The sequence below is a fragment of the Panthera onca genome, chromosome B1 (genome assembly GCF_046562875.1).
Source record: "Panthera onca isolate mPanOnc1 chromosome B1, mPanOnc1 haplotype 2, whole genome shotgun sequence".
NCBI classification, from domain to species: Eukaryota; Metazoa; Chordata; class Mammalia; order Carnivora; family Felidae; genus Panthera; species Panthera onca.
This window is the reverse complement of record NC_138342.1, coordinates 42286706-42312844: the sequence shown is the minus strand read 5'-3', so window position 1 is coordinate 42312844 and position 26139 is coordinate 42286706. Positions and strand designations below refer to the sequence as shown.

The 26139-nt window shown below is 37.3% G+C and overlaps 1 protein-coding gene across 2 annotated transcripts in view; it reads left to right on the top strand.

The window, feature by feature from the left end:
- The window catches only part of SCFD2 (sec1 family domain containing 2), a 399921-nt gene that overhangs the window by 153298 nt on the left and 220484 nt on the right, over positions 1-26139 (top strand). For both annotated transcript variants that reach the window (XM_060655043.3, XM_060655042.3), the window contains exon 5: positions 13389-13638. In XM_060655043.3, the coding sequence (XP_060511026.2) occupies positions 13389-13638 (250 nt within the window). The remainder of the gene's footprint in view (positions 1-13388; positions 13639-26139) is intronic.

Genomic DNA, 26139 nt, shown 5'->3' with positions numbered 1-26139 from the left:
AATAGCACTTAAGATAAACTGTTGTGGTTTTCACAGACAACCTTTGAGCTGGCCTCTCTTAGTGGTGCCTTTACCATCTTTCTCTTCCTCCTCCCTATTCGGTAGGCGTTGCTTTGCTCTGTGGATCCTGGAAGTCAAATTCTATCACAGGTTTGGATAGCACATTCTCCATGAAGATAGCTAAAATTTGTAGTTTCATCTTCTCACATATCCCTGATTTGCCAAAATGTTACTCCTTTGCAGGAGTCAGCAAAATGACATCATTTCAGTTGTCTGCTAAGAGTTGCGAAATTGTCACTTAGCCAAATTAAAAAGAAAGCAGGAGGAAGAAGGAAGGAAGGAGGAAAGGAGAAAAAAGATGAGTTCTTAGATAATATATACATTCTATAGAATATTTGTTATTAGAGGCAGAATTTACTGAGAGCTGAAGCAAAGAATGGACATATTGAGTTGGTGCTGATTGGAGGAGTGTGGATATTTTTATACAGGCTTCAGAAAGCCCAACATTGACCTGTTTTTATTATTTTTATTGGCTCCCTTGATGATAGACAAACTGGCCTAACCTGGGGCCAACAGAGCCAGCAGGAAATTTAGGTCACGGATAGTTGCATTTTAAAAACTCCAGTTTTTAGAGGCTGCTCAATCATTGTAATTGATTGACGATAACATGGCAAAGAGAGCTCTTAAATCATTAAAGGTGGCCCGATAAAGACACATGGCTAAAGATTTTGCTAGATGCACAGTTCCCAACTCTCTGTGGTGTTCTGTTCTGCTTTCTGAAGAAGTAGTTTGTCTCTCATTTTGTGTGACTTACGGCCCAGCTGGCCTGTTTACAGAAAACAACCTTTTAAACTTGGCAGTTCTGTTTGAAACATAGTGTAACATCATTTCCCGAGAGATGGGAGGAAAAACACATTACAAAAAAAGTTTGTTTCCCTCCTAAAACATATGTGTGTTTTAAACTGAAGAGCCATTGAAAGTTGCTCTTTTTGTCTTTCTCTGAAATGAAGGCCTTAGCCTTTCCTTCTAGCTGAAGTTAAGGGTGGCTGAATTAGATTATTTGATAACTCCTGTAAGCTTCTTATGTGTTCCTGCTCTTGCTTTGGATAAATGCTAATCTGTAATAAAAACTCTAAGTAGATAGCTCTGTTCTTCCCAGGACACAGGAAATGTGGCCCAGTGTAATGGCATTTTAAAAAGATTTTATTGAAGTAAATATAATATGGAAAAGTACAGCTCAACGAAGTTTTACTAACTGAAGACATCTGTGTAATCAGCACCCAGATCAGGAAACAGAAAATTGCCCGCAATCCTGGAAGCCCCACTTTTGCTGCCTCCCAGTTACTCCTTCCTTCCAGTGGGTAGAGACTTCTGAAAGTATAGATTGGTTTTCTCTGGTTTTTGTGTTTTACGTAAATGGAATCATACAATGTGTTCTTTTTCTATGGCCTTTTTCATTCATCATTGTCTTTGTGAGATGAAACTATTGTTGTTTTATAAAATTATGGGTCACTCTTTATAGTCGCTATGTAGTATTCTATTGTGTGACTACAGCATAATTTTTCTGTAAGGGCATTTTCAGGGGGAGAGAATGTAGAACCTGTTTTCACTTCCACTAAGGACTTTGCCATTTCTCAGCCCCATTGAATCATCTGCCCCACAGACACAGAATGCAAGCTACTTTCAAGTGCCTCTTACAGGGATAAATTTGGGGAAATACTTTCTGTGTTATATTACATTGCTTTTTCTTTCTATTAAGCCTTCTTGATACATTCTTCTAGCTTTCTCACGAATCACTCATGCCATTATTTTGCTCACTCTAGAATCTTCCATTCATTCTGGGCCTCTTTTTCACTGTCCTGAGTTTAGACATCCCCCTTTCTGAAATACTTACATCTGTCCCATTCTTACATTTTTCTCCAATTCTACCCTCTCTGTTGTCTCCTTTGAATCGCCTTGTTTTACTCTGAACCTCCTTTCAAAAACTTTGGAATAATTCTATACTTGTCTTTTCTCTCATACTGTGTATCTAATCCATCAGCATAGCGTGCTGGCTTTAGCTTCAAAATATTTCCAGATCTAAGCATTTCACATTACTTGCAATGCGCCACTGCAGACTAAGCCCCATTGTTTTGCTTGGATTACTGATTGCTTCCTAACTGTGTCCCTGCTTCTAGCCTTGCCCCTCCATAGTCTGTTCTTTCAACACACCTTGCATGATAGCCTTTTCCAACATATATCTGATCATACTATTCCTCTGCTCCAAACTCCTTTCATCTGGGAACAAAGGCAAAAGTTCTAAGAGTGGGCTCTGTGGCCCTGAACCATCCGCATTCTTCTTTGCCTCATCTTACCACCTTCCCACTTCTCTTGCAAAGGCAACTGACCCTGTCCATACAACTTCCACATCATTGGTCTATCACACTCTCTGCTGCTTCTCTTTTTGCGCATATCTCTTCAGTGCATCCTATCCTTTTCTTCACATAGTTGTAGGTACACATAGAAAACTATGCTGTTTGTACAGGATATGCTGGGTTAACAGCTACACAGAACCGGAGGCCACTTGCCCAGTGGTCTGGCTGCTTCAGGTTCCAGCCAGTTGTCACTCGGGCTTGGAGTGTAAGGTAAACATAGCATGGTGACACCCTGGATGAAAAATTCTGCCTTAACATTTGTGGCTAGAACTACATATCCCTCTACCAGAGCTGTTTAACCTTGAATGAGGTTCTAGAACCTGTGAGGTACCTTTTTGGGGGACTCTAAGGAGTTGCAAGTCAATAGATCACCTCTGATTTATCTCATCTACTGGGTTCCCCTGATGATTTGTCCCAGTCAGAATCCTGTATCATACTTTGTCTCAAGCATCTGGATTTCCCTTCCTCACAAACTCTGGATTCCCTCTGACTGGGAAGCACTGGAGAGTAAACGCGTAGTAGCCAGATAGGTTTTGGAGAAAGACAGTCCTGAGCTGGAGTCTAGCTCAACCACCCACTAGCTGATGTCCTTGACAAGTAACCTTTCTCATCCTCAATTTCTGCCTCTGAAATAATAATACCTGTGTTACAGGGTAATCAGGAAGATTAAATGAGATAATCTATAATTGTATCTTTGTAAGTGTTCATTTCTCTTGTTGTGGTGTCAGCTATTTCATCATAGAGGTAAGTATGCTTTTGATACTATGTTCAAAGAAGTGAATTAGGTCCTGGAGATAGCATTAGGAATAAGTTGTGCTTCTTGCCACCAAGGATTTTTCAGTCTTAGAAGAGAGCTAGACATGGATAATTAAATTCAGGGTGATAAGAGCCATGGTAGAGGGAAATAGAAGCTTCTCTAGGATCACAAAGTAGGCGTATTTAACACATCTAGGGAAGCTCTGAGGAGATAACGCTTGAGTTGAATCAGGAGACCAGGTGGAGAAGAGGGAAAAGAATTTTCCAGGCAGAGAGATAAGCACAGAGGCAAATGCAAGTAGTTCAGGCAAACCTGTAAGGAAAGGATTCATGATAGATGAGGTTGAACAGTTATGTGAGCTATGAAGCTAAGACAATAACAACAACAAAAACCCATGTCATATTCAAGGCTTTATCATTAAGGCAGTGAAAACTATGAAATAATTTTAGGGAGATCAACTTTTTGGCTTAGAATGAGATAAATCATAGCTAGAGAAAAGGGTAGTTGCAATTTAGGGCATCGAGGAAGGAATAAAGAAGAGATGGATATATCAAGTTGTGGGGACTTGGTGGCTGATTTGATGTGGCAGGGACAAGAGAGAGCTGCAGTAGAGCCCAGGTTTCTGTCTTGGTCAACTGGAAGAATAATGGTCCCACAAAACAGTATAGGGTACACAGAATGAAGAGCAGATTTGGCAGTAAAAATATTCATTTCAGTTTTAGATATGTTGAGTTCAATTTGCAGATGAGATATATAAGTGGAGAAGGCCAATGGACAATTGACTCTATGGGTAGGGAGCAAAGGATGGAAATTTGGCTAAAGATACAGGTATATAAGTTGTATTAGTTAGTATTCAGATTAAGGTGAGATACCAAAGGAATCCACAAATACAGTGACTCAGATAGGATATTTCATTTCCCATACACACAGCCATCTAGAAGTTCTTGGTTGGTCCAGTCCAGATGCCGCTCAAATGTGGTCCACCTGACCAGCAGCATTGGTGTCACCTGAGAAGCGGTACAAAGTACAGAATCTTCAGGCCCCATCCCAAACCTAATGAGTCAGCATCTGCATTTGACAGATTATCTACATGCACATTACATTTTGAGAAGCTCTGATTTAAAGAAGCATGTTGTTCTGCGTTTCTCTCAAAGAATGTAGTTGAAGCAATCTTGCCACTACTTTATCTGCATTTTAGCCATGATAAGGGGAAAAGAGAGTAGAAAATAATGAGCTTTCTTTTTAGGATATGAGATCTTTAAATTGGTAATTATTGGTATATACCATATTAGAAATTAAAACTGAGAAAACTTTGTTTTTGATTCCTTTAAAAATAACAAACCTGTTAACATGCTAACATAAATAACATATTTTTATGAAGAATAGCTATACTTCTCAAACCAGAAAGGGTAAGAATGGCGTTGGTTTTATTTTTGCAAATCTCTTTAATGTGTCACTGAGTAGAAAACAGCTGGGTTCTCATATTTGCCTCCTCATTCGGTATGCTGCCATATGTTGTTTTGGTTGAAATTTATGAAGAAAATCCAGCTTCATGCAGATACAGAGCTGGAAAAGGGAAGCATATTTTGATAGCTTTTTCAGATATTCTTTTTTGATACATGCCTAGACTCTACAAGCAGTGATTTCTTTCAAGGGTAAATTGTAATGTGGAATCTGAAAGCATACAAATGAGCTTTTTGTACTCTTTTACATTAAAATCCACTGGTCTACCCTGTATTTTGGATAGATCGTTTGTATATTCCTGATTTTCTTACATCATACGTTGGTTATTTGCAAATATTGGCTCACTAATGTATGCAAATCCTCCAAATGTTGACACAATGCATTATGCAATTGAAAATAATCACATTTTTTAATGTCACCATTGATCTCATTGTGTAAGTGCAGAGAATCTGCCAGTGGTAGATACACATTTTCCAAAATTTGAATTTTTGATTAAAAGCCAGAATTTTATCATTGGCAATAAATATATCAATTGTTTTTCCTAAAGGAGCAAGATTACTTTGTTCATTTTTGAGAAAATGTTTGCCAAATACATGAGTCTTAATAATCATAATTTCTCTGTCATTCTTTCAAGTAAAAATGGTTTTACATGACAGAAATCATTAGTTCGGTTCACACCCCAAATAACTGCATAGGTGTTTTTCCTTAAGATAGCCATTGTGCTTTAGGGTACAGAAGTGCTTTGTGCATAGTTCCTACTTTGTTACATAAAATATTCAAGAAACATTTATTTAAAGGTTGAGATTTTATAAGAGTAATAATTTTTACTTCTTACTCCATGGCATTCTTAAGTGAAGCTGGCTTTTAAAAAATTCCATCTGTGAATACATAGTATAGTGGCAAAGAATACAATGACTGTTAGCATAGTTTGGAACCATTTTCCTTGGTCTATTAAGATCCCAGCAATTTTATCCACCATTATTTTTACACTGTTAATACAAATGTCCACATAGTTAAAAAGGCAAAGAATGTCTTAGTATTGTTATAAGAGTAGTTTTGGCATCCTGAAAAGGTCACTGGGATCTTGGGTCTATAGACCACACTTTGAAAACCACTGTCTCATATGATTATTCTGAGCTTGATGTATATTGGCTTATATGAGATTGCATGGTTTTTGGACTGCTTAGTTCTAGAAAAAATTGTAAAGTGGAAAATTTTAAGTTTGGTGTGTGTCTATTCTTTTCCTTTCTGTGACAGCCCTGGAGGCACTCCCCAGCACCCTAGTGGGACAGAGGGAATGAGTACCGAGGGACCTCTTCATGCTTGCTCTTGTTCGTCTGGCTAGTCATTGGACAAGTATTGATGGAGCCCTCTCATGGACCAAGTTCTTTGTCTGGCCTCTGGCCCTGATGCAGAGCTTCTCATCCCCTACCTCACAAAACCGCCTGTATTCGTTTCCTATTGCTACTATAGCAAATCAAAACAAACCTAGATGCTTAAAACAACATAAGTTTACTACCTTACAGCTCTGTAGGTCAGGAGTCCAACACCGGTCTCAGCAGGCAAAAATCGAGGTATTGGCAGCACTGCATTTCTTTTTGGAGGCTTTAGGGGGGGCATCTACCTCCTCACCTTTTCCAGTCTAGAGGCCCCTGCATTCCTTGGCTCGTGGCCCCCTTCCTCCACCTTTAAAACTGGCAGCATTGTATTTCTCTCTGTATGGTCAGAGAGAAATAGCCATAGCCAGGAAAGGTTCTCTACTTTAGGGACTCATGTAAGTAGACCAGACCCACCCAGATCATGCGGGATCATCTCCATCGCAAGATCTGTAACCTTAATCACACTGGCAGAGTCCCTTCTGCCCTATTTGCTTATGACACATTCTAGGAATTAGAATATGGGCCTTTCTTGGGGGAGTCATTATTCTACCTACTACACATTCTTCGTAAGTGTGTGTTAAATATTGTTGAAGGAGTAAAGGAACTATCTTATTCCATTGGTCATTTCTCAGAGCTTTGTTCCTCCCTGATATTGGTCATTATTTAAGGCTCGGTTGAGGTACTGTCTCTTCTGGGACTTGGTGTTCCTCTGCTGTCTTTTCAAAGTGAATGAAAACTTCTCCTAAAGCACTTACTTACTGCTTCTCCACTACTGTTTACTCCTACCCCTACCCACCTGTAAGCTCCTTGACTCTTGTGTCTCGCCTTGTTCTTTGTATGCCCAGATTATAGCACAATGTCTGGCACTTAGTATGTGTACGATAAACATTTGTTGATGAATTCCTGAGTGCATCAATGAATTATCCTCACACATACCAAGTTAACCAAGTTACATTTTTGTGGTTTGCCTGGGGCATATACCAGAAGTCCATTTCCTGCAAATAAGCAGAATGACTTTCATCATGGGCATTTAAAACCTGTATTAATGGCAAAACATAAGAGACTCTTAAAGGTAGAGAACAAACAGAGGATTACTGGAGGGGTTGTGGGAGGGGGCATGAGCCAAATGGGTAAGGGGCATCTACTCCTGAAATTGTTGTTGCACTATATGCTAACTAACTTGGATGGAAATTAAACAACAGATGAATTAAAAAATAAATAAAACCTGTATTAATGGTATTAATGTAGGGATGGCCAGTGATGTTTTGGGGTAGAAGGGTCTTAGGCACTCCCTCAAGCCCCTGGCAACATTTACTAGGCTGCATCCAGGGACCCAACTATACCTGGGAGGAGTTGCAGAGATGGGTTCTCCAGCCTCAGGTTAGAGTGGCTTTGAGTTTCACTGAGGTTCTGCAGGCCGCACCACAGAGGAGCGAGGATGGAGCCAGCCCTGCCCGCTCTGTAGCCACAAAGCAGATGGCCTGTGTGCTCCCGTGCCTGCAGACGTAGCCCCCCCAGGGCCTGACTCTGACTCTGCAGAGGTGTTTCAGTTCAGCCAAGAAAAAAAAAAAAAAGGCTTTTCTAAAGACAACATGCATTTTACAGAGAGCCTTTTGTATGGAGTTACTGGGGACTCACTCAAAAATAACAGGAGCTCCAGACTTGCAGAATTAAAATTAAAAGAAAGTTCTGTCACTCTAGACACAGCTCTAGTCTCCCACCTCCTACTAGTTGGCTCATTTATATCAAAATGAGTGAGAAATTTAATCCCTGGTACTTTATAAAGAAGCTTTTTTTTTTTTTTTTTGCTTTGGTTGTGGTTTGCTCTGTGTGTGTGTGTGTGTGTGTGTGTGTGTGTGTGTGTGTGTGTGTGTGTGTGTGTTTTAATGGCAGTGTTTAATAATGTTTATATTGCCTTTAACCTTTGACTAACTTTGCAGTTACGTTCCCAGATGTGGTGTCACATCCAGTACTGGTAGGCTGCCCCTCTCTCCTTCGAGACTACGAACTTCTTATTCCTAGAAGGTTTTGAATTCCCTACCAGTCATCTTAATCACTTCTACTGGGTAGGAAAGGAGTCCATGGGGTAGGAGGTCATAGTAGTAGCAATCGGTTCATATGTGTCAGGGGCCATGCACCAGGCACTGTGCTTTGTGACTTACTTCTGTTATTAAATCTGGAGAGCAACCTTGTGAAGCAAAAGCTATGGTTGTCTCTCTTCAAATGTAAGGTGAAGTGTTTTCCCCAAAAGCAACCCTCAGAAAAGAGGGTGTCCTCTTATGCCTGAGTCCTCACCAACACAATCCCCCATCGTGGGGATTACTCTATTTTAAATCACGAAGTAGTTTACTGTTTGGGCATTTGTGGTATTTTGCCCATTTTGCAGGTGAGGAACCTGGGACTTGCAGAAGTTAAATTAAGTTGCCCCAGGTCACCCAGCTGGTAAGTGCAGGCATCTATTTTTATTCCCATACTCTCATTATTAATCCTACTCAGATTCTTTCTTTCACCTTTAGAAAGGTTTCAATCCAGGGTGTCACTGATCTTTTCCTTCTTCTTGTTGAGGTTTCATTCTAAAAGCAGAGAATATCAGAAAATGGATATATATCCAGTCTGGAGCCATGCTTTTATGGGTAGTACTAGGAGGGTCTAGTTCTAAGCCAATGTGCATAGGATTCCCTCTGGTTCATCCTTGCCAGACAATCCCCCTGCCTCCCTTTGCCATTGATGGAAAGTTCATTGCTTCCTGAGCCAGTCCCTTGTCTTGGCTGATGGCTCTGTTTGTGAGGAATTCTTATCAGCTGAAATTGTCTTTCCTGGAATTTTCAGTCTGACTGAAGGAGATCCAAAAGTACCTGGATTTGTCTCCCTTCCCTCGAACTCCCTTCTCCTCCCCTCTCCTCCTCTGGCCCTCCCCTTGCCAATGAATGTTTCACTTTAGAATATTTTTAGATTTATAGAAAAGTTGTCAAGATAGTAGAGAGTTCTGTATATCCTCACTATATTGTTAAGATCTTACAGTACTTAGCAAAACAAAGAAGCCAATATTGGTACATTATTATTATTAACTGTAAACTCCAGATTTTATTCTCATTTCACCTAGTGGTTTTTTGTCCCTCTAACATTCTTTTTCTGTTCCAGGAACATTTTGTAGAGTGTTCCTCAGTTGGTATTTATGTGATGTTTTTATTGTGGGGTTATGTGTTTGGGAGAAGAATACCATAAAAGTGAAGTGCCATTCTCATCATATCATATTAGGGGCACATAATATCATTTGAGTTTATCACTGGTGATGTTAACCTTGATCTTCTAGGGTAAACTTCTCCTCCCTCTTCTTTCCATACACAATTTTTTAGAAGCAAGTCACTATGTACAGCCCACACTTAAGAAGAGGCGGGATTAAGCTCTACCTTCTGGAGGGGGCAGTATCTACATAAGTTATTTGGAATTCTGTAAAAAACATCTATCTGTTCTGTATGTATGCATGCATCTAATTCATAAGTTGTTTGGAATTCTGTAAAAAACATCTATCTGTTCTGTATGTATGCATGCATGTATGTATGTATTTATGCCATCACTTATTTATATCAGTATGGCACAAAGCACATTTATTTTGGACTTTGAGTTATATAATCCATTACTAGTTTATTTTCTTGCTCAAAGTGTTTCAGCTTTGGCCACGGGGAGGCCTTCCAGTTGTCTCTTGTGTCCTTTTGACATGCCCCATCCTTTTGCTTTTTATGGACTTCCTTACTCTCTGGCACAACAAGATCTTCCAAGTTCTTCTTATATTTTCCCTACCTTGTCCCTAGAATCAGCCATTTCTCTGAGGACTCCTGATTCCTTTTATTTGAGAATGATGTTAGAAACCAAGATCTGACCCCTGGCTGTGCTCATTGCTACCAGGGTGTCATTACTTCTAGATTCTCACAGTGGCAGAATTAGGAAATAGATGTATGTATATCAGCCCATGTCATACACATATCTATGATATTTCTCTATCTACATTTGTTTCTGCAGGAAAGCTTTTCTTTTTTGAGCATTGATATTTTTCTGGGTAGCCAATAAGGAAATATGATTCACTACCTACTATCACCAATGATAATTTTTTTTTCTTTTTAAAAAAAAAAGGAGAAAAAGGTGAAAATGGAGACCTTGGCATAAATATGGCTTAAGAACTGAGCCATCTCTAGTCACATCATGTCATTTCAGAGATGAAGAGATACGAGTTCACTGGGATCTTACGAGGTTAAGGAGCTAGTTAGTGGTACAGTCAGGTTTGGATCTGGGTGTTTGAAATGGAGTTTCTATTTCCACCACATCACATGCCTCTTTAAGACTGATTAGCAAATATTCTTGGCTTTGTATTCAACTCAATAATTAGCTTTTGGGAATGCTTGAAGCAGATTAGAATGTAATTTTAGAAATTAGGGTGCACAGGTATTACCTAGCTAACAGAAGTTTGCTAGAGTGTCATTAGTGAGGGAGCTTGTTCTCTGGCAATGTATTTTAGATCAACAACTTGAAAATGATGTTCTCATGGCCAGATGTTGGTGGGTAAATCTTTTCAAACGATTATGGTGATTACTCTATGTTGTTTTACTTTTTATAACTATCTTTTAAAAAATCCTTTTGCTCTGGGAAAAGACTTAAAAGGGCTCCCGTAGGCTAGATACTTGATGCATATACCTGTTTTTTAGAAATGGGATATAAAGCAATGAAGGAATCTGCTTAATGTTATCCAAGATGTTGGTGATAGGGTAAAAAGGAAAAATGAAAGCTGTAGCCCCCATGGCCCCACTTCTAACAGGCCAACCACACAGCTCCTTTATTATAAATTGCTCTGGGCAGCTTGTAAAGCAAAGAACACTTGAATGTTTGTCTCCAGAGACTCCTGAGGCAATAGGACAGTCCTAGGATGTCTTCAAATGTTTCAGCCATTTCCTTTGAGAAGTGGGCGTGTTTATACTTGGTAAATCATGTCTTGTCACCATGTAGCAGTAAAATCTTCCTGTTCTTTTCCATTTGAACCTATTCATTCCAAAGACTTATCATTTTGTTTTTGTTTGGTGCATTGTGAACATCCAAGTTTTTTAGTGGAAATAAATGGTAACAGCTGTTTTTCGTGTACCAAATAATATAATTGTGAACCTTAACCTTGAGACGATATATCCAAATTTTTCCAGGTGTGGAAATGACTTGACTAGAAAAGTTCATTTTGGAGTAATCATCCCCATATAGAATCACATCCAGCTGCTCGCCATCAACTTCATTCAAAGAGAGAACATTTCTATAGGCCATTTTTTTATTCCAACACTCCCTTCATAACCTGGCTTTTCCTTTTAAAATATTGCATTTTCACACACTTAAACACACATGCACGCACGCACGCACACACCCTAAAGTCTCATCTTTCTTCTCTTCTGCTTTACTCTTCTCTGTAGCTGTGCCCACCATCTAGTATACTATATATTTTACTTCTTTAGATTTTTAATTGTCTGTTTCACCCAACTAGACTGTAAGCTGTGTGAGAGCAGGGAATTTGTTTTCTTCACCGCTGCATCCCTAGACCCAGAATAGTACCTGGAATATAGTAAGTGCTTAATGAACCCTTTTGAATGAATGGCATGAAAGTTGCAAGTTGTAGTCATTTGCTCCCTGATTTTAATATAAGTACAAGTAGTTGAGTTTTATTTTATAGGATTATTTTATACTATAGGTTAAATAAAACATATTATTTAAAATGGGGATTTATCTGTTTATGAAAAATCTCAGAATTTGTATGAGACATGGTATAGTTACTTGGAAGTTATTAGGTGACTCCAGAAATGCAGTACTGTTATCATATGCAAGGAATTTTGAAATTCTCTGCTAAATATCACTCGTGAAATTAGTGGAAGAGCCAAAAGGAAAAAAATTTTAAGTTTTAAGATAAATTATCTTCAGATCCACCCAAAGATACCTTGAACCTTCAGTGACATTGCCCAGTTTGATCCCTTATTCTATTCACCAGATTTAGCAGAAAATGACTTTTCATTGTTATAAAAAAATCCTATGATCCAGTAATTGCACTAGTGGGTATTTACCCAAAGAATAAAAAATATTAATTTGGAAGCATATATGCACCCCTATGTTTATTGCAGCATTATTTACAATAGCGAAATTATGGAAGCAAGCCAAGTGTCCACTGATAGATGAGTGGATAAAGAAAATGTGGTATATATACACAGTGGAATATTACTCAGCCATAAAAAAGAATGAAATCTTAACATTTGCATTGACATGGATAGAGCAAGAGACTATAATGCTAAGCAAAATAAGTCAGTCGGAGAAAGACAGATGCCATATGATTTCACTTATGTGTGGAACTTAAGAAATAAAAGAAAGAAAGAAACCAAAAAACCAGACTCTTAACTATAGAGAACAAACTGATGGTTACCAGAGGGGAGGTGGGTGGAGGGATGGGTGAAATAGGTAAAAGGGATTAAGAGTACACTTTAATCATGATGAGCACTGAGTAATGTATAGAATTGTTGAATCACTGTATTGTACACTGAAACTAATATAACACTGTATGTTAACTATTAGGAATCAAAATGTTAAAAATTTAAAGACTACATGAAAATAAAAACAAACTTTGATTTTGGAATTAAAAAATCTATTCTCTAAAAAAATTTTTTTGATGTTTATTATTTATTTTTGAGAGAGAGAGATACAGAGACAGAGTGAGAGTGGGGGAGGATTAGAGAGAGAGGGAGACACAGAATCCGAAGCAGGCTCCAGGCTCTGTCTGAGCTGTCAGCACAGGGCTCGACGTAGGGCTTGAACTCACGAATGATGAGATCATGACCTGAGCCGAAGTCAGACGCCCAACCAACTGAGCCACCCAGACGCCCCTAAAAAATCTATTCTGACTACTATTTGCCAAACATAGAGAATATTAAAAAGAATATGCTGTAAAATTTAAGGCAATTCCTCTGAATGTCAGCATGTGTTTACATATATAGATGCTGACATGTTTTTGTTTTTAATCATTGCTTTAAAAATACATTTTTTAATTTAAAATTCTAGTATCTGAAGTACTTACACTTATAAAACTAATGGGTTCTTACTTGTTTAAGCAATATGTGAGATTATATAAAAGGTTCTGCAACTTGACTAGTGCAGTGTTATAAACTATATCATTCCAAACAATCAATCTAATGCCAAATCTCTTGCAGCTTTCTCTCCAGGACAAGAAGCAAACAAATAAAAGGCAACATAGTCAGTGAACATCACAAACTTGTTTGCAAGATATCTTTGGACTGATGCGATGCATAAATTACATCTTTGTATAAGAATGATGTATTTTCATATTACCACCTTTTATTCCAGAGCATTGGGGAGTCAACCATGTCTGTTGTGTTAAATCAGCTGCTGCCCATGATGAAGCCTTTGAACCAAAGGACCAACAATGATTACAGCCCTGAAGAATTGTTGATCCTCCTGATATATATTTACTCTGTTGGTGGAGAGTTTACAGTGGACAAAGACCTGGGGGAAGCCGAAGAAAAAGTGAAGAAAGCATTGGCTCAGGTCTTCTGTGAAGAGTCTGAATTGTCACCTTTGCTGCAAAAAATCACAGGTGAGTGTTTAATAAAAAATACAGGACATAAAAATCACTGACACAGAAAAGGGTTTAAAAATAAAGGCATTTTAGGAAGAGGATGTAACCATGTTCATTGGAGTTGTCTGGAATTTTACGAGGCCTGATGAACGCTAGCCAGCCTTTAGGACTAGGTTTTCATTGCAGTGTTCCCCCCCCCTCCACCAGTTGTACTGAAATGGCCTTCTAGTTGCCTGCCACAGCTCCTATTTTTAGAGCCTTGTTAAAATAGCAAAATTCTCACGGGGTATAATATCTTTAAGAAAAAATAAAATGCAGGGAAGCCTATTCAAAAAGGTTTCTGTTGACATATTTTCTTTGAAATAGTCATTTCAAGCTTTAAAAAAACACACACCGATGCACAAACCTGCCCTAAGATGCTACCCAATGTCATAGGATTGAAAATAGCAATTTTCAAGAGTAGTTTCATACTTTTGACTTCTCATCTTTCGTTTTGAATCTGAATTAATTGGTAGTATCTCAAATAATATCTAAAACATACTATTAGTGGCTGATTTGGGGAAAATATATAGTTAAATATCACAAAATGTAACCATTTTACTATGATGTAACTCATGGAGACAATTCATTTCTGTGTTTCTTATCAAACTCCATATCATTTATGGGTTTTTTTTGTTTTTGTGGGTTTTTTTGTACAAAGTTTATTTCCATTGGTATGGATTGAGCCCGGGTCTGTTTAAGAGTGAGAAATTGTTGAAGCTTACATGCAAAACTTAAATCCTTTAAAAACCTACCGAGTTTCCATGCATTCATGAATGTGTGCGTATAGGTGTGTGTAGACCTCTCCATTCAGGAAGGCTCCGCGGAGGCACAGTATGTATTTTCCAACTTTTCCTCCTGTTGCCTGTTGTGCCTCCCTGACAGAATTTTCCAGATGGCTCAGCAAGAGCTTGTGTAGTTGTTGACCTTGGTGCTCTATGCACGTGTGCATACCTGCCGACCTTTTCTGTGTTTGGTTATGGCAAACAAAACCCTGACAAGACAGAAACCCAGTGAAGTTTCCACAAAAATAAAACATTTTCTTGCTTCTCATAGAACCTATCTGCCAACTGAAAAACGTGCTTAAGGAAAACTTGTGGAATTCGCTCACGTTTCATAAGTTATAGCACTGTATGTGATTACGTGTGTTTGTTGGGCTATAAATGAAGATTGACTTAGAAAAGTTTAATATGGTTTATATAGTGCCTTGAATAGTAGTTTGATTCAGAGTAAGTTTCAAAGCTAGGAGAATTTAGTTGGAAATTATTCTTAAAACGCACAATTTCAGAAACAGACAACAAAGATGGTTTGTTTTAGCTGAGGTTATTTGGATGGCTTTTCTGTAACGTTAGTATGTTACTATATTATTTTGGGAATTGAAATCATGCTGTAAGAGTATTCATTTAATATTTGTTCAAGGTGTTTATTGACCCAGCATTTCACTCTTTATTAGTTTCTCTATTTATGATTGCTTAGGATATTGCATTTTCTTGCTTTTAAATGTGATTTCACATTTAAAAACACTTCTGTACATTCATGCTTGTATCAAGGAAATGAGTAGGTTTAGCAAATGAAGCTTCAAAATAAGAATTTGTGAGAGTTTCAGTATATTTAAACAATTTAGAGACATTATTTTGCAATACAAAGTACACATTCCTACCCAGATTAACTTTGCATGTAAAGTTTAAACAGGGTGGATAAGATGCACTATTTAAATTTGGCATAAGTGAACTTACCAGTGGAATACGTATGTGTTGATCAACCTCTGTGGACACCAAAAGGCTTTATTTATGACGATAGACTTTTCCTTGGCCATAGATCTGCCCCTTATTAAGTATGTTGGCTAGTCAGATGTCCTGAGAAGTGTAGTGTTTATGTTACCAGGTAGCTACTGACGAGACTCTTTATATCTCAGGACAAAAAGCACTAGGAAGGTGTTGGAGTAGCCGTGACTCAATCTTGTAGAAGAAGGTGGGATGTTCCAGTATATATTGAAAGAACAGAATTGCCTTCCAGATTGCCTTCCACACGCTTGGCCTGTTGTGGATCTTGGTTGACCTGGCGTTTACCATGAACTTGCAGACAGTGTTGCGTTTATGTTATTCCAGTTTATAGTCTTGGCTCACTTGTTACTGGGTGGCGGAATTTCTTTTATGCCTTGTGCACGTTTTGGGGTCGGTGACATTTGGTTTAAAAGTATTATTGAAAGCAGGCAATTAATCAGTAGAATTCCACATTTTATATTGTAATTTTACTAATCTCAATGTTGAGAGAATCAAGAAAACAATACTTTTTCTGTACTGAAAACTCAAGTAGGGGATCATCACCCAAAAGTGAAAGGATCAGGATTTGGACCCAGGTGTGCTAGATCTGGAGCCCAGGCCTTTAAACAAGAGATTCTAAGTCTGCCACAGGCTCACTTCCATAACCATTGCATTTATTATATCTTGTAACTCACGCTTGCTTACACGTACCGTTGTATGCCATGCATGCTCGATCATTCCATCATGTTATTTTATGAACGCTGAATTAATATTTGGTTAATAATGTAGATATTTGCCTGTGCTTTTTACTCTGTCTATAACAGCTGCTGATAGATGTTTCATCCTACCTTCCTATTTTTGTGCATGTATCCTCTTTGTTTCTGCATTGCTATGAAGAAATGAAGATGTTATTTCTAGTCATTGAACTCTATTGGCCGTCTAGCTCTCGAAAATAGGAGTAGCAAACTTAAATTCTTTATCTTTCAATAATATCTCTTGATAATAACTGCCCTGTTTGAAGTTCATGTGTTTTATATGTTGAATATGTAATTTGCTTTTGGCAATTTCTTTCATTTCTCCCTCTTCTCCCCTTTTATGGAAAGGACAATGAGAAATTGTAGTTGGCAAAACAAACCAAAACTTAAGCATGGTCAATGGCAGCATACTATTTTCCTTTTGATAGCTATGTTTTAGGGAGGGTGGTGGGCAAAAACTCTCTTTTCTACTCACACAAAATAACCAGGACTGGCTCTCTGAGTGTCAGGAGTAGAATCTGTAAAAAGAAAATTGGTATGGCCTGAAAATGTCAGTTAGTGTGCTTTCTGAGTCTCGCTGAGTTCAAAGAGAATATCAGTTTCCAAATACGCTAGTGTTTGCATAGCAGTCACAAGAGAAAACAAAGGAAAACCATTTGAACTTTCTTCAGAGAATGAAGTCAAAATTCTAATTTTAAAGATCTGTGTCAACTTGGAATGTCATCATACAATGGGGTGTATCAGATAAAGCGTAGAGCTAAGCTGTAGAAATCCTTGATTCAGAAGTCCCGGCTCTGTCATTTCCTAGCAGTGTGTCTTAGTCGGCATATCATCCGTCTTTGAACCTTGATAATAAACATAAGTGCCCTATTGACCACTCAGTGAATTTACTAAAAATAAAAGGATGCTATACCTGTGAGTTAATTTCCAATCCATACGCACTGTAAATAAGTAGCTTTCTCCCACTGCTGTTGTTATTTGTATAACATCTAGGTGTCACGTAGGGCAGTGCTTCCCAACCATATTCCCATTGTGACACACATAGACAATGAGTATGTTTGCATAGTGTACCCAGGTAAGTGGACAGAACTTTTTCATCAGAAGCAACCACTCCCAGGAGCTTTGACCACTTCAATGCCTCCCTACCTGACCTGTGAACTGAGATGAAACAGCTTGGCACACATACAAGCTATGAGGAGCAAATTAGTGCTCCTAATCAGGTGTGTTGTTCAGAAGGCTCTGGAATCAGAAAACAAAGAAAAAACAAAACTTGCATATAGTTTTGACACCCAAAACCCCAAATGGATAAAGGACCTGAGTGTGAGACAGGAAACCATCAGAACCCTAGAGGAGAGGGCAGGAAAAAACCTCTCTGACCTCAGCCACAGCAATTTCTTACTTGACACATCTCCAAAGGCAAGGGAATTAAAAGCAAAAATGAACTACTGGGACCTCATCAAGATAAAAACCTTCTGCACTGCAAAGGAAACAATCAACAAAACTAAAAGGCAACTGACGGAATGGGAAAAGATACTTGCAAATGACGTATCGGATAAAGGGCTAGTATCCAAAATCTATAAAGAACTCACCAAACTCCATACCCGAAAAACTGGAAAGCACTCTTCTTAAGGACACGGGGTAGGTAAACATAATCTAGTGAGCTTTCAACTGGGTTCCCTTGCATCCCCCAGAGGAAACCTAATAAAGGAGAGTTTCTTCATCAACTTCAAATGAGGAAGCAGTTAAGAATTTGTTTTTCCTTTTTTTAAAATGTTTTATTTATTTTTGAGAGAGAGAGAGAGAGAGCGAGCATGAGCAGGGGAGGGGCAGAGAGAGAGGGAGACAGTGGATCTGAAGCGGGCCCTGCGCCAGACAGGAGAGAGCACGATGTGGGGTGCGAACCCATGAACCGCAAAATCATGACCTGAGCCGAAGTCAGACGCTCAACCGATTGAGCCAGGCTGGTGCCCCAAGAATTTGTTTTTCAGTGGGTTGTGGAAGATACCTCATGGTACTTTCAGATCTACTTTCCAAATGGAAAGCATTTTTGTGCCCTTAACCATAGTGAAACAAAGCCACATTCTACAACCAACAGTGAAAATCTCGTTGCAATGATTTATGACAGCTTTCCTCTTTTGAAAAGCTCAGGTAAATACAGACCATATAAAATTATTATTGCTATTCGTGTCTGCCACTTTATTATAAAAACTTTCATCTCTGTTACCACAGGCAGAGACATTTTAGGATGTTAGTGGAGATATATCTTTCAAACAAAGCATTTTTCATAGTTGGCCAAGTGCTTTTCCCAGCCTTGTAGAAAGTTAGTCTTCGTAATAAAATATGAAGTACTTCCAAACAGAAAATTGTAAAAGATGAGGAGTCAACAAGAAGTTCTCCTCTTACGCTTCCTTTACTCTATCACCTCTGCACTTTTTTCCTCATCTCACGGGTTTACCTCAGTAATTAATCACATTTCAGACTATGCATTTCTGCAGATTACTGCTCCTAAGGGCACTATTCCAATTGAAAAATAGTTTTCAAATTTTCAAAACTCGTTCCCTTGAGAAGTGGTTCCTTAGACCTTCAGCATCCCTCCTGGTTTGGCAATGACAAGGCTGTTGCTATAGTAACTGGAAGAGTGATCCTAAAAGCTCATCACCAATCTTCACGTTACCCACACTTGAATGAAAACTTTAGCTCATTACAGTAGGTGATAGTGTATAAAACCATGATTACAGAATTCACCCATTCAGCTGAAGGAGTTCAGGAAGTAAGGTAAAATTTATTTTACAAGAGATTCTACCTTCATTCTGATTTATGGATTCTCAGTTATTGTGGCGTTTTTAGACTTTTCATTAAGGTATACACCTTCATCTCTACTGTGTCAGGTTTTTTTTTGTTTCAGGGCTGTCAAAACAAAACAAAACAAAAAACAACTTTAAGACTGTTGTTTTCTATTATGGTTTGCAACACTCTTTGGTATAATAAGGTCTATTTTTCCTCTTGATTTCTAAGATTTCTGCTGGAAACTCTGATGAAGAACACATGTCTGCCCTAAATCTCTCCCATGAGAAATGTTGGAACTGTTACATTTAGTTTTACTGTCCAACATATTAGAATAGTTAACCACAGCACATATTACAAAACAGCTATATCAAGTGAGGTTTAAAATGTTTATTTCATATTTAAAATACATCATAAGCTATGTAGAAAGATATTTAGATCTGCCTATTAAGGTAGCTAACCAGTTAAGTAATGTTGCTAAATACTAAGGGATCACTACAAATTTCTTTCTTAAGTACTTAATTTTTTTCATGTCACATTGTAAAAACTCTCATTCTTTTTTTTTTTAATTTTTTTTAACGTTTATTTATTTTTGAGACAGAGAGAGACAGAGCATGAACGGGGGAGGGTCAGAGAGAGGGAGACACAGAATCTGAAACAGGCTCCAGGCTCTGAGCTGTCAGCACAGAGCCCGACGTGGGGCTCGAACTCACGGACCGCGAGATCATGACCTGAGCTGAAGTCGGCCGCTTAACCGACTGAGCCACCCAGGTGCCCCAAAACTCTCATTCTTAACTAAGACCCTGGAACAGATATTCTTGCATTAATGTGTATATATGCACAAATGTATAAGTCGTACTGTCCATCTCACTAATTTTTGTGTGTGCACATGAGGTCAATAGTAACAATTGTTAACGTGACAGATGGAGATTAATTATTGCTGATTCTTATTAATTGCACATTACATGGGGTATAAATTTCTCAATTATGAAAGAGAAAAAATGGAGTGCATGGAGTACAAGAATAGTTTTCTTGAACATGTAGCATGGATGAAATAGGAGAGATGGGGTCATGTGGTTGAAAAGAGTACAGCTGTGAGGGGTGCTAGTTTTTACTCCTAAATATGCCTGTATCATAAAGCTAGTATGAAGGTTAAAAGACATATATAGTAAAAATAACTATGATTGAAATGACACTCAAGATAAAAAGATGTTAAATGTGATATCAAAAACATAAAATGAAAAAAGAGAAAAGAGAGAAACAAACCACAAGAGACTCTTTATGACAGAGAACAAACTATGGGTTGACAGAGGGGAGGTGGGTGGGAAATGGGCAAGATGGGTGATGGGTACTAATGAGGGCACTCGTTGTGATGAGCACTGGGTATTGTATGGAAGTGATGAATCACTGAATTTGACTCCTGAAATGAATATTGTACTGTATGTTAACTAAAATTTAAATTTAAAAAAGAAAAAAAGGAGAAAAATGGTCAACCCTCCCCCCCCCAAAAAAAAAGAAAATGGAGTGGGGGAGAGTAAAAATGTTGAGTTTTAGAACAGGATCAAACTTAAGTTGTCATCAACTTAAAATAGACTACTATAGATACAAGTTGTTAGATGTAAGCTTCATGTTATATGTAAGCTTCATGGTAACCACAAAGCAAAACCTATAGTAAATACATAAAAGATGAAGAGAAAGGAGTATAAACATACCTCTAAAGAACGTCACCAGTCAACAAAGGAAGACACCAAGAGGAGATGAAAGGAACGAGGAGGAGCTACAAAAATAGACAGTAAACAGTGAACAAAATGGCAATAAGTAATACTTATCAATAAGTACTTTAAATGTAAATGGACTAAATTCTCCAAATAAAAGGCATAGAGTGGCTGAATTGATAAACAACAACAGTAACAACAAAACCAAACAAGCAAACAAGTAAACAGAAACAAGACCCCTGTCTACATGCTGCCTATATGAGACTCGCGTTAGATGTAAGGACACACACAGATTGGAAATGAAGGAATAGAAAAAGATATTTTATGAAAACAGGAACCAAAATAAAGCTGTAGTAATTGTACTTACATCAAACAAAATAGACTTTAAAACAAACTTTAAAGAGACAAAGATGGACTTACATAATGATAAATTGGTCAGTCCATCAAGAGGATATAACATTTGTAAATATTTATGCACCTGACACAGATGCACCTAAATATATAAAGCAAATGTTAACAGACCTAAAGGAAGAAGTGGACAGCAAGACAGTATGGAATTTTAATACCCTACTTACATCAACAGATAGATCATCCAGACAGAAAATCAATAGGGAAATACTAGCATTAAGTAACACATTAGAACAGATGGGCTGTACAGATATATGCAGAACGTTTCATCCAAAAGCAACAGAAAACACATTCTCCTCAAGTGCATATGAAACTTTTCAGGGTAGATCATGTGTTAAGCAACAAAACAAATCTTAATAAATTTAAGAGGATCAAAATAATTTCAAACATATTTTTCCAATCAAAATGGTAGGAAACTAGCAATCAATTACAAGATGGAAACTCAAAAATCACAAATATGTAGAGGCTGAACAACATGCTACTGAATGACTAGTGAGCCAATGAAGAAATCAAAGGAGAAATTTTAAAAAAGAAATTAAAAAAAAATACATAGAGACAAATGAAAATAATATATCAAAATTTATGGGATATAGCAAAAACAATTCTAAGAGGGAAGTTCATTATGATGTATGCTTCAAGAAATAAGACAAGTCTCAAACAATGTAATTTCAGACCTCAAGGAATAGAAATAGAAGAACAAATGAAGTCCAAAGTTAGTAAAAGGAGGGAAATAACAAAGATTAGACTAAAAAGTGATTAAAAAGACATTAGAGAAGATTGGTGAAACTAAGAGCTGGTTCGTTGAAAAGGTAAAGATATTTGACAAGACTTTAGGTAGACTCACCAAGAAAAGAAAAAGAGAGGACTCAAAATAAATAAAAGTCAGAAATGAAAGAGGAGACGTTACAATTGATACCATAGGAATACAAAGGATTATAAGACATTACTGTGAACAACTATATGCCAAAATATTGGAGAACCTACAAGTAATGGATAAATTCCTAGAAACGTACAATCTGAATCATAATGAAACATACAAGACTGAATCATAATGAAATAGAAAACTGGAATACACCAATTACTAGTAAGGAGGTTGAATCAGTAATCAAAAACCTTTCCCAAAACAGAAGTCCAGGACCAGACACCTTCTCTGTTGAATTCTACCAAACATTTAGAATTAACACCAATCCTCAAATTCTTCCAAAAAATAGAAAAGGAAAGAACTCTTCCAAACTCATTTTGCAATGTAAACATTACCCTGATACCAAAAGGAGACAAGGACACCACAAGAAAATTAAAGGCCATATAATATTCCTGATAAACTTAGATGTAAAAACTCTCAACAAATGTTAGCAAACTGAATTCAACAATACATTAAAGGGATCACATGCCACTGTCAAGTGGGATTTATTCCAGGAATGCAAGGATGGTTCAACATCCACAATGTGATACACCACATTAACAAAATGAAGGATAAAAATTGATATGATCATCTCAATAGATGCAGAAAAAGTATTTGGCAGAATTCAACACCCATTTATGATAAAAATTCTCAACAAAGTGGGTAGAGAGGGAATGTACCTCAACATAATAAAGGCCATATGTGACAAGTCCACAGCTAATATTATACCCAACAGGAAAAGCTGAAATTTTCCTTTAAGATCAAGAACAAGACAAGGATGCATACCTTCGCTGCTTTCATTATATGTAATATTGGAACTCCTAGCCAGAACAATTAGGGAAAAAAGAAAGCATCCAAATTAGAAAGGAAGAAGTAAAGCTGTCACTATTTGCAGATAGATAACATATTATATATAAAAAACCCTAAAGACTCCATCAAAAAACTGTTAGAACTAATAAACAAATTCATTAAAGTTGCAGGATACAAAATCAATACACAAAATCTGTTATATTTCTATACACTAATAACAAACTATTGGAAAGAGAAATTAAGAAAATTATCCCATTAATAATTGTGTCAAAAAGAATAAAATACCTAGGAATAAATTTAACTGAGGAGGTGAAAGACTTGTTATATTGAAAATTATAAGACATTAATGAAAGATTGAAGAAGAAACAAACGAATGAAAAGATATTCTGTGCTCATTGATTGGGAGAATCAATATTCTTAACATGTCCATACTACCCCAACCTACAAATTCAGTGCAATCCGTAACAAAATTCCAATGGCATTTTTCAAAGAAATATAACAAATAATCCTAAAATTTGTATAGAAACATAACAAAACCAGAATAGCCAAAGCAGTCTTGAGAAAGAACAAAGCAAGAGGTATCATGCGTTTTTATTTCAAGCTACATTACAATGCTCCAGTAATTAAAACAGTATGATATTGGTGGAAAAACAGACACATAGGCCAATGGAACAGAATAGAGAGCCTAGAAATATACCTATGCATATGTGATCAATTAATTTACAACGAAGGAGCCAAGTATATACACTGGGGGAGGACAGTCTCTTCAATAACCGTTGTTAGGAAAACTGGACAGCTGCATGCAAAAGAATGAAACTTGACCACTATCTTACATATACACAAAAATTAGCTCAAAATAGATTAAAAATTTGAACATTAGATCTGAAACCATAAAACTCCTGGTAGAAAACATAGGCAGAAGCTTCTTGATGTAGATCTTGGTAATGATATTTTTAATCTGACACCAAACTCAACAAAAGCAAAAATAAGTAGGACTACTTGATACTGAAAGCTTCTGCATAGCAAAGGCAGCCATCAACAAAATAAAAAACACAATTTATTGAGTGGAGAAAGTATTTCAAATTATGTATATGACAAGGGACTAATATCCAATATATATAAAGAACTCATACAACTCAATAGCAAAAAAAAAAAAAAAAAAAAAAAAATCAGATTAAAAAATGGGCAGAATACCTGAATAGACATATTTCTCCAAAGGAGACATGCAGATGGTTATTAGGTGCATGAAGTAATGCCCAACATCATTACTCATCTGGGAAAGGCAAATCAAAGCCATGATGAGATATCATCTCATACCCTTTAGGATGGCTATCATCAAAAAGATAAGAAATGAAAAGAAAGAGAATAAGGGAATTCTTGTGCATTATTGATGGGTATGTAAATTGCTGCATCCACTATGGAAAACAGTGTGGAAGTTCCTCAAAAAATTAAGAATAGAACTACAATATAAACCAGCAATTCCAGTTCTGGGTATTTATCCTAAGAAAATGAAAACACTGGCTTGAAAAGGTATATGTACCCCTATGTTCATTGCAGCATTATTCAGAATAGTGAGGATATAGAAACAAAGTGTCCATTGGCAGATGAATGGATAAAGAAATTGTGTATACATATATATACAATGCAATATTATTCAGCCACAAAGGAATGAAATCTTGCCATTTGTGATAGCATTGATGGACCTCATGGACATTATGCTAAGTGCAATAAGACAGAAAAATATCTCTCTTATATCCAGAACCTAAACAAACAAACACAAAAAGACAAGGTTATAGATATAGAGATTGGTGGTTGCCAGAGGTGGGGGTTAGGAGGTGGGAGAAATGGGTGAAGGGGATCAAAAGGTAAAAACTGAAAAGAAAAAAAAAGAAGAGAGTACAGTGGGGAGAGGGCCTAATTTTTAATGCCTAAATATGCCCATAGGTATGTAACCTGAAAGTAAGTCACTTATCTTGTTTTGGATTCAGGATCCTCATCATAAAATGAGAGTCTTATTAGGTGACTCTAAGGTCTCTTCTTTTCCTACAATTCTGTGGTTCAAAATTTATATGGTTTTTATTTTAACTGAATCAGTATACTCCCTTCCCTACTTCTAAATCAGCTTCTCCTGCATACCATTCTGTCTTTTTTAGGATATCACTGTCATCTCAGGAGGAAAGCCATGGAGTCACTGACTCAACTTCACCCTCTATATGAGTTGGCTACTCCTGCAGTCCACCTCTATTGTCTTTGAGATGCTGTTTACATCTGTCCAAAGATGCTCTCTTATTCCCAGGCACATATTGGCCATGGCCTTCTCTTTATGCCTACCCACCCATTCATTATGCCATCTGATGCCAGGCTAACATTCTTTAATTTTATATTTTAAAATCTGTAAGGGTTTTCCTCTGCTATTGAAGTCAGATTTTCTCATTGTAGAAAATTTGGAAATAAAAAGAACAATGTAGAGGCCACATATAAATTTAATTTTATTGAGTAGTGATGGAAAACAGATTTTGCCATTTGCATTTAATCTTTTGTGAATTGCCTGTTCATGGTCCTTTCCTTTTTTTCTACTGTATTATTCATTTTATCCTTAATGATTTGAAATCAGAGCATTTGGATTATTAAGGTTATTAACACTTAATCGTGTAATTTGCTGATATGTTTTCCTAGTTGGTATTTGTTTTTCATATTGGCTCATCTGGGAAGTCCAAAATTAGAACTATATTTAGGAGAGTTGGGGTAGGGACTCCAACAAGTGTGATTAGGATTCTTTGCATCATCTTTTTTTGGCCTCATTCTTTCAAATTACAACTGTCTCTGTGGACCTCTCATCTCCCCAGGCCATTCCTGGCTTATGTCTTTCCAGAATAGCAACCCAGGGAAAAAAAAAAAAAAAAAAAGGGCTTTTCTGATGAATCCTAGGAAACAAAGCTGACTGAATTTCAACCATTGTCGCCAAGAGACTGGGGTTCCCTCTGGCCACATTGGGTCATGTGGCCATAACTGTTTTGGGAGATAGAAGGGAGGGAGGCAGGAGCAAGGATTTGGAAAAATGTACAGTGGACTGTGATTGACAGTCCATCATTGCCTCTTAGAATGGGGATTGGAGTGATTCTACAAGGAATCGGACTTACAGGACCGACATACTGACATATGCTTCTTGAGAACATTCACTGATAAACCAGTTTTACATCCTTAGAATTACAAAAATACAACTATCTTGTCTTCTGGCTCTGGTAAAATTTGGTATTTTACCTGTAAATGGAAGAAGTTGTCATTGACAACTGAATAAGTCATTTTGAGAGTAAGAATTTGTATACTGAAAAGTAATTGTCCAG